The following is a 10313-nucleotide window of genomic DNA, read 5'->3' as shown; positions in this document are numbered from 1 at the left end:
TCCCCCTAGCAAAGCCGGCTAGCCCTTCACAACTTGGCTCGAATTGAGCAGAATAATTAAATAAGGAGAAGAAAAAAAAAATATATATATTTTTCTTCTCCTTTATTTTTATATTATTCTGCTCAATTATATATCTGCTCATGATATATATATATAGTATATATATATAATGGGAATGTATGAGGAATTTGAATTAATGTGTGTGTTTTGTACAAGCATAAAGGTACTGTACATAAGTTGCATGAATAATTAAGTTAAATTGAGTAAAAAGTAACAATTGAAAAAAAGAGACAGAAAGAGTTATTTCAAGACGCTATGTGCGACCTGCTCAATTATCTCGTTTAATACGTGTCCTTTCACACGAATTAAATTTTACGGTGTATACTGTACGAAATTGCTATTAAGTTTAAGGGGTCAGTGTATCCAGTTGTCAACGATGACCTTAAGTTTAAGGTGAAAGCAAAGCGTGTCCTCGATTCGCGCGCTAGTTACACCGGTAACCGATTGGGAGTAGTACGAAAAAAGGGCCTTGTACTTCAATTCCATTTTGTGGAAAACGGCGATTTATCTCCGGAAATCATGCCACTTGGCGTGCCCGCCCAGAGGTTTATCGTACCGTAGAGGTAAACGCGTGAATGTATTTTCCGCACAGAATGCGTTACGCGTCCTGATTACCTGATTTCAAATCATATCGGGGCACTTCGCAGAGCGGATCCAACGTTCCGGTTGGATGAGAAGCGATGTACACCATACCGTGTACGGCCGCCACCGGCTACTTACGAGATATTTAACAAGGATCTGTCAATTGACACGGGCAAGAGTAAGAGCAGAGTCGAAAGTGCGTGCAACATAGCATCGATTGTTGTTCGTTTACGCAATCGGAATGCTGGCGAAAAACAAACGCTCCCGTTGTACGCTCTGAGCCGGCATATTTGTCAAATTCGCCTCATGTTTAACGAATCATATGTCATCGCTAATCGCCACCGGGGGTCCAGTTATATATTTGTAGCACTTTTATTACTCGTTAGCGTCGTTAGCATAAATCACGGCGTACATGACGTCGTCTGTTATTAATGAAACGGAATTGCACTCGACGCGATCACGTGCGCCAGTTGCATGGAAAATTCACGCTAGCAATTGCACGATTTAATTTTGATCCGGCGGCTAAGAGTTTTCTTTTACAACGTCAAATACATATACAAGCACCACTCCGTACGTCTTTACGATCGTCACTCATTTAATTGTAAGTTAATAGCCACGTTTTAATAATTACTTTTAATATAATATAAACATATAATGCATAACTTTATAACAAATTATTAATGCACACACAAGCGTCAAGTATAATTGTCGCGCTCTAGTATTGAAATATTGACGTGCACGTTTCATTCACGTTTCATCATCCGTAACGCGGAATAATCATGGAGATAATAGGCACTCGCGGAAATAATAAGAAGTATATTGAATAATTTTGCACTGGTCACAATTTACCTCTTCGAAAGATATACAAATTACAGAGCATAGGCACAAGAAAAGATGGGAGCATTGTCGAGCGCCCGAAGGTCTCGAATAGCGCGCGCTGCACTGGTGCCTCTGGGAGTATCTTGTCTTATGCCAGATTTGAAAGGAAACTGGTAGGAATCAGCAGGAGCTGATAGTTTTGTAGTTCTCCCATACCATCATCTCGCGTGAGCATAACGATCTACTTCTCTTCCGTTTTTGCGTTAATGCGATTCAGAATAACTGGGCAAAAATTAATATATTACGAAATTATTTTAATTGTTGCGTTTCCGGTGTCCGTGAAACTTTACACGTCGTTGAATTGATGGAACAAATACTACTTGATTTGTGAAAGAAAACAATGGGAGAGAACTGTTACTATTTAGAGGCAAATAGCCTTCCATCATGCAGACCTCGTGCAACAAAGTATACGGCTTTGCAAATAATTGGATGTTTCCTTTCTGAAGAAAATTAAGCTGAATTTATCGATGTAATATTTCGATAAAAAAAATATTTATTCTCCTTTTTCAGGACAAGTTGCTGACAAAACTAGAGGAGAATGAACCCGAGCTGGCATCTTCGCAGGAAGATGAGGTAAGAAACAAATCGAAAGTAGTAAGAACGTGGAGTTTCTAAGAGCGATATTTGCAAGCGTTATAAACCGCCTAATCGACCATTCTGAAATGGCGAAATAAAATCGAATTATGAAATTTCCCTTTCTGGTGATCACTCGAGTTTGTCACGGACATAATTATTGAAAAAACTAAATCTTTCCGGCTGAATTGGCATTGCGATACGGTCGCTGTTTCTTCCTGTTAGTTCCTATACTTTGTAAGATTTTCTAAGCTTAACATAGCAGCTGTTACCGTGTAATACTGTCCGCTCAATAAATAATTAATTCCAACTTCAAATCTAATTTCACTGATATACGATCTTTATTATTAATGAAGGAATAAAATTTCTTTTCAAATATTCGGATATTAGGCAAACACATATCTTTTTAATAATTATACCAAAGTATCTGCGCTTATGTAAGCGTAAACCGAAGTTAATCAGTAAAAGAGAACTTAATAAAAATTATAATTCTACACAACGCATATATGGATTAAATTGCATGTAGATACTTGTATGTGTAAACTGAATAAGACTTAAATTATTTTATTTTAAAAAAGTCTATTAAATGTAGAATTTTTAGAAATAAAATAAATTTGTTAAATTAAATCATATATTTTTAATTGAAACTTTTATATATATTTATATTAAAAGCACCATATTAGTAATCAATATAAAAATGTTTGATATATTTTAAAAACAGTAAGTAAAGTTTGTTAGGGCCGATAAATGTAAATAACTTAATTAGGAGAAGAAGAACGCTACATTTTGATTGAGGCGGTTCTTTGTGTCTAATAATATTTTTACAATGTCTATACGGAGAAAATTTTCTCTTAAAATTACTCTTAAATTGTGGTAATTGTGGAACAATGTGAACTTTGAAAATTTGTCTATGCTTGAATAAAATTTACTAATATTTTAGTAAAATTTTGTAAAATTTTAATAAATTTTGTTAAAAGCATAGTCAAAATTTTCAAAGTTTACATTGTTCCACAATTATCACAATTATAAGAGTAATTTTAAGAGAAAATTCCTCTCCGGGCAGTTTATGCAAATCATGTGTTGATTATTTATTAGTCTGAACAAGATATTTACTCAAATTTGTAAAACATTTTTTTAATTAAACTTTTGATTTTCCTAAGAAATTTGATATAAAGTTTAGATAAGTTTAACGAATGTTTTATATTTATCTTTTTTTAATGTGTATGTTCTCTTTAATCATACAAAAAAGAGTTACTTAAGTTTTGATATAACGTTTGAGAAAGTAGTGAAAAGAAATAGTGTAAATTAAATAGTATATAACAATATTTTTGCAATAATCCAGCTCACTAAAAATCTAGAACACGAAATCTTATTAAACACATAACACTAATTTAGAACAATGCACTCTGTCTTGTATCACTGAATTTTTAATAAAAATTCGCAAATCGTGGGATATATGGATGAGTATCTCATATTTATTGATAATTGATGTTTCGTATTATTAAAATTAGAAGAAATGATAAAAGAAACAATTTTGTTAGAAAGAAAGCGATAGAATGGATAGAATTAAATTTAAAAAGTAAAATTATATATATATATATATATCAAGATTTCCCGAGTTTTAATAAAATTCCATGAAAATCTGCGATTTTCAATAATGAAAAAGAATTCTCTGGAAATTCAAAATTTTTCTGTTTTTCTCGGTAATATCTATCGTACTGAAACGTAATTCTAAACTGAATACGTAATATCACAAATTAAATTGAGAAGCAATTTAATAACAGCTACTTTATGTTAATAAAAATATAAAAATAGAATAATTTATTGAGAAAACTATCTTTAACCAAGATTCGAACTTACATAAATAATGTATAATAAATAACATAATTAACCAAAGAAAAATGCCATTTTTAAAATCAAAGCAGTAACTAATAATGTTTTATAAATTTTAGTTTACACAGATTATATGAAGAATATCTGTGTGTGTGCATTCTTGTTCTAAAAAATTTAAAATTTCTTTCAGATTACCAAATTTGATAGAATGTACTATAATATAAATATTATAGAATGCTAGAAATGTTGTATGTCTTTTCAATCCGTTGCATCACGCTAAATTGGGCCATTAGACTGCACAATAAATAACGATAACGGAGCAGCTGTATCGCGCAAAATATAGCCGGCCGTCCGGAAAAGTCGCAATTTCCGAACGAATTGGCCACCCAATCGATCGCAAAAGTCGATTAACGTTCGACGACAAAGTGGCGGTTGCAACCCTTCGATTTCTGACGTATTCGCCCACCCTCCAGAAACACGAGCTATTAATATTTCGATTAAAGTGATGCCTAATTACATTATGTCGATCATGGCAACCAATCGCGACCGTCTCGGTCGCTAAACAACGTGTTACATCGTGTGCGCCCTAGGATTTAATGACATTACACGTGCAAGCGCGTAAAAACTATGCAAACAAAATAAGAGGCACGCTCCGCGATGAACGTGAATAAAAGCAACTACACGATCTTTTCTTTTCACTCTCCCTCGATTTTTTCCCAATCAATAGTCAGTATCATACATACGTATTATAAACACAAATAAAGATCCAATATTTCTACATGGATGCACCTAATTAATACACTTCGTTATTTCTTTTCTTTCAGTGCGTGATATGCGTGAATGCGAGGGCGACGATGCAAACTGCGCCATGTGGGCATCGAGTAGTCTGCAGGTGAGCGAACAAGCTTAGGATAAACGTAGATTTCCGCATAGCTCTGCATTTTAAATGCGCTCTGTAATTTCTTTTTATTACCTCAAAATAAGCAATAATAAACGTTTCACGTCGCACTGCGGCATCGTAATCTATTTTACACACAAGAAATAAAAGTATTTGGTACTAATTGAATGTTAAAATAATTATGGAGTCAAGAGTTCTATTTTCGTAATTATTACTTTTGTAAAATAAGTATTTTATAATGTGCTATATTACTAAAAAATGTAGTTACAGTTATACCATAATTATAATTTAAATATCTAGTTGGCACTAAAACGTGATCTGCTTATTAATTAAAGAAGTAAAAAAATCGTAATTTATTTGTATATTCAGCTTTTTCTATATAAAATCTGCTAAAAACAAATACTTTAGAAACAAGAATAAAATTGGCATATTTTTTAAAAATTATATAGCTTAACACTAGAACAACTAAATCTGTTAAAGTAACGGGTTTAAAATTTCGGGTTTAATTTAGAAATTTTATTTAGATGTCAAATTTTTAATTTTCGAATTAATTAGTTAAATATTAAAGAAATTTAAAAAATATAAGATATTTGTGTAAATCAAAAAAAGAAAGTTACATCGCGAAATGAAAAGCTTTTACAAATCTTCATATACATTAAGTATTTTGTATATATGACTTGATGACGTGAAAGAGAAAAAAGAAAAAACGTAATATTATCGCCTACTATTAGGTTTGGAATTTATTTTGTCACACGCTTGTTTTTGTTCATCACACAGAAAACTTAATTATTGCATAATTTGAAACATTTTTATTATAAAAATTGTTAAGGCATTTTCTAAATTGTATTTATATTTTTAATGTTCTATTTTTAGTTTTTGTTAAGAAATATAATTTAAAAATAAAATAATATGTATATCGGCGAACTCTTTCTAGTAACTTTTGGTGGCAATTACATTTAAATTATGGTAATCACAATTATTTTTTACCAGTTATTATTATACAACACGTTATTATTATACACAATGTAACAATAATAATTATAAAAATAATGCTTTTAATCATAATTATTTTTACATTCAATAATTACAAATACTAAATGCTTGTTTCTCAGCACACGTTGAAAAAAGTGGTTCTTATAAGTAGGACGTCTCGATGTAATTTCGTCTCGTTACCATTAATTTCACATTCGCCATCATGGTTTTACAGACGCTGCTTCGTCAAGACGATACAAATGGCAGTATCACAGAGGCTTTTGCCACTAAGATGCGTTATATGTAGAGCGAAGATCCTACGGTTGAAGCAGACTCTCCTTCCGCGTGACGTAAGTAATGAAATTGCCCGTTTCATCTCGGATTTCTCGTGTTCGGATGCACGCGTCGATAACTCCTTTGCTTCGTTTACATACTTAAAAAAAATTCCTTGCATGAATTAAATTCCACGTGGTTTCTTTTCCCTGTCTCTTTGCAACAGGGTAACAGTTTTGCGCGACAAATCAATCAATTTCATGCCCACTGACATGATCGCGACGAAATCGCTGTTAATTGGAGCGGATACTCAAAGCCGTCGGTGCGGCCAATTTGTGTAACAGGATTTACGTGCTACGTATTTAAGACAACCTTTATCAATCAAAACTGCTGGAAATATCGTACTATGTTCCTTTTCGGTGCTATTCGTGGCACACGTCGCATCTTTACGTGATTAACCGTCAAAGGTGCTCAACGGCACGTTGCTAATTATCCGTAAGATATGAAGTAAATGCACGTGAAAAATGCACTTTAAGTTTTATTCTAACATATCATTCCCGTCGAGGGACAAATTGAGAAAATATTTTATAAAAATAGCATTATAAATTAACAAAAATTTTGCCAAAATTTTATACTAAGATAATTCGCAGTAATTTTGTCAAAATAAAATTTTTATATATTTTTGATTTGTCAAAATTAGACAAATCAAAAATTGAAATACAAATATTTTTCAAGTTTTAAAAATCGTTTAATACTTTACTAAAATTTTGCCACTTTTATATAAAAAGTTTTATATAAAAAGTTTATTATATAAATTAGCTATCTTATAATAATTATAAGATAGCTAATTCCTCCTTGTGGGAACAATGTCTCATACCCGTTGTTGTCACCGTTCCAGATATATTTCTCTTGGAGAAATACGAATCGATTATGCACTGTGAGATTCTTTTGGCTTGTAGTATTCGATGTCGGGTAAATCCTGGGTACTCCCACAAAGCGCGTCGGAGTACAACATGGGCACAGGCGTCACCGCCGGCGTATCCGGACCTGGTGGCAGATGGGGAACCGGAAGCGTACCAGCCTCCGCCTCTTTATACTCGATGGCCAGCGGTTCATCCTCTATTTCTGGTTCGTAATAAGCGTCAATTAACAAACTGCTAATTGTATACACAGCCTGGTGTGGGAGAGGTGTTAAGTACTTTACGAAGTTTCGATCCTGAATTCATTCTCTCTCACTCTCTCGTGTAGGAGTGTCTTCCGTCTCTTCGGCAACTTCCTCATCCGCGCATAGTACCGGAAGTTCCTCTCTCGGCAAACCGACAAGGTTACGGCAACCCATAGGCGCCACTCTCAGACGTTCTCAGGCGCAATCGATGAAAATGCGAATTCAGGTTAGCAGTTTATTATAATATTAGAAGTAAAGTACATTTCAGTGTTCTTGAGTTAAAGTAACTCTTGGCAATCTGATTCCGCGAATAATGCATTCTTTTAATGGACAATTAATTAATTAAACTCGATAGAGGCAAATCCGAATGAAGAAGGATAATGATTAACTGCAAGACTATTAAGAAAACTAAAACATAAAAGTATACTTATTATCTAATGGATCCTCCTGGATCGATATAAAAGATAATAAATTAATTAATAACTCTTACATATTAATTTATTATTCCTCACGCATCCACATTTGAGAATGTATATGTTTTTGCTGTTTTAATTTTCTTAATTGGTTATTATAAATGAATTGTTTTCTCTTATTTTTTAAATAAGTTTTTAATATATAAGTTTACCGGTACCTTTACGTTCATCAAAATTTGTAGGAATATCAGGATCCAGTTCAACAAATCACTGAGGAAGAGGAGATCATGCGGGAGAACCGAGAACGCCGATTGCCACCAATCAAAGAGTTCCAGAGGGACTACCGTGCTGGCAAGGCCTCGACTAGAATCAGGTACTTTTACAGTCATCCATTTTATTTAGCCATTAGCCGAAAGATTCGTCAAAGGGTGGATTCTTGATGCGATCGATGCGTTTGCAGATGTGCTCAAAAAATCGTGACGCAGCTGGAAACGTCACCGAGCCCAAGAGGTGCAACCGCCGTTTCAACGTCGACATCGTCGGCATCATCGTGCGGCCGGGCCGCGTCTAAGCGACCAGCGGCAGCGCCCAAGATGTCGGTGGTCCAGGAAGTGCAGAAGTCGAAGAAGGAGAAGGAACGGGAGAAAGAGCGAGAAAAGGCAGAGAAGGCGCGACAAAAAGAGGAGGAGAAGGCAGAGAAGACCAGGCAAAAAGAGGCGAAGAAGCTGGCGAAAGAAGAGAAGAAGAGAGCGAAGAAGGAAGCAAAAAGCGCGACGAAGGAAGCCGAGGAGACCCCTCTCCTGAGGGACGAAAAGTAAGGTTCGACTGATCGTATAGAAATCCCGAAAGAGATATCGTGACATTTGTCGTTGTGATACAGGTATCCTAAAGAGCTCTCGATAACTGACGACATTCTTCGATATCTTGTATTTGCGGAGGATTGGTAGTACATTTAGGATGAGTTACGGATGTTCGTATACATTAATTGCAATTGCGAGGACAGTTAAAGTATCGTATAGGGCACTGTTTTAGAAATTCCAGCAGCCAGTCGAATAATAAATAATATGGCCTAGCGCGAAAGTGATTCTCCAAGAAGCGAACAGTTGGCGAGACTGTGGACATCCCTGTTTGTTCATGAATCTAAGACGTGTATGGTACATCCGCTTTAGTGAAGTTATAGTAGCTGACAGCGGAAAATCTCGTCTCGAACAATCCGTAACTCGTCCTAATTTCCTCGTCATCTTACAAGGTTCGCGAGAAGGCGGTGAGAAAAAGTAATACCTAAAAAAAAAGAATAAACTCTAGAAGCGGCCAAACTTAGTAACCCGTCATATCGAGTTATCGCGGACTAATACTATTATCGATAGGAAAACTCGAATATAGCGCTACAATCTAGAATTCAAGTGAATTATGTCAACGTAATATCCTTATTACTGCGATTTTATTTATTCCGAGATTCATCTTCTACAACTTGTTTGAGTCATTCTGCCAAAATCTGCCATAAGGTTTTATTTAGTCTGAAGTGATAACCCCTTAGAGTTAATAAAGATAAATGCGCAAACGTGATCTCTACCGGTTATACAAATAATCATTGCGCAAAGGTATACTCGATTCATATGATTAGTTCACCTGCGCGACAACTATCCTCACCGTAGCGTCTAATCGTCGATCGCTAAATTCGCAAATCGACAATCCCATTTATCCAATAAACTAGCCATTACGTCCTCGTCTACGAAATCAAGAAAAAACGCTTTGCTCTGAATTATTTTATTCCTATTGCATCGTGATATTTTATCTCGACACTGGAGAAAAATGTTTGTGTGTGGAATAAAAAATACGTGCAACATGCGGAATTTTTCTATTTTATTAGTGATAAAAAAAAAGTTAATTTATATAAATTTATATATACTTTTAAATAGTCTTTTAATATGTAAAAAATCGTTTGTTTTTATAATCATAAGAAGGTCTAACATGCGCGAAGGTCTATACGGAAAGAATAGTTTTTTAAAATTTATTTATAAAATTATGATAGAAGAGAGAGAGAGAGAGAGAGAGAGAGAGAGAGAGAGAGAGAGAGAGAGAGAGAGAGAGAGAGAGAGAGAGAGAGAGAGAGAGAGAGTCATGAGACAACATGGATTTCAAATTAAATTTTACTATAATTTTGTACTATAATTTAAATTGTAAAATTTAACCAAACAATTTTATGATATAAAGTTAATATTAATATTTAAGTGATTTAGTAACGTAAAGTGGTTTAATGAAATTCTATTAAAATTGTGCTAAACTTTGTTAAATAATATTATTAAATTTTATTAGAATTCTTTGAAATCCACTACTACTATGATTTTGAGGGTAAATTTTAAGAGAAAATCTCTCCGTATTTACAGCTTTTTTCAAGATTCAAAATTTGTGCAGTAAACAAAATAGGCGCAAGCATTTTTTTCCCGTTTTCACTTATATTATCATTCCCCTCCCATCTGTCATATGTTGTAAATACACCTCCCTCCACAAGATTTCATAAGCGGACGCGAGAGACGTACTTTCGTGCCGCGTGAAAAAATCGTACAAGCCGCGTACAAGGGATAGCCTAATAAGACCGATTTGTTAAAATGCGTGAGAGTATACCTAATATAAACGAAATATAGAGAGTCTTATATAGAACACA

At 34.2% G+C, this 10313-nt stretch overlaps 1 protein-coding gene across 1 annotated transcript; it reads left to right on the top strand.

The window, feature by feature from the left end:
• Positions 1-411: 411 nt before the first annotated feature.
• On the top strand, positions 412-9682 carry LOC118648346 (fl(2)d-associated complex component-like; the record flags this gene model as incomplete). The annotated part of the gene is made up of 9 exons (XM_036294679.1): positions 412-605; positions 708-838; positions 1988-2094; positions 4752-4819; positions 6033-6147; positions 7030-7198; positions 7319-7461; positions 7891-8021; positions 8109-9682. Coding segments are annotated over 9 exons (1416 nt in total), but the record flags the coding sequence as incomplete, so codon positions are not given.
• Positions 9683-10313: the final 631 nt, after the last annotated feature.

Source organism: Monomorium pharaonis, unplaced genomic scaffold, assembly GCF_013373865.1.
Source record: "Monomorium pharaonis isolate MP-MQ-018 unplaced genomic scaffold, ASM1337386v2 scaffold_388, whole genome shotgun sequence".
Lineage (NCBI taxonomy): Eukaryota > Metazoa > Arthropoda > Insecta > Hymenoptera > Formicidae > Monomorium > Monomorium pharaonis.
Note: the sequence above shows the minus strand (reverse complement) of the source record. Positions and strands in the feature narration are given on the sequence as shown.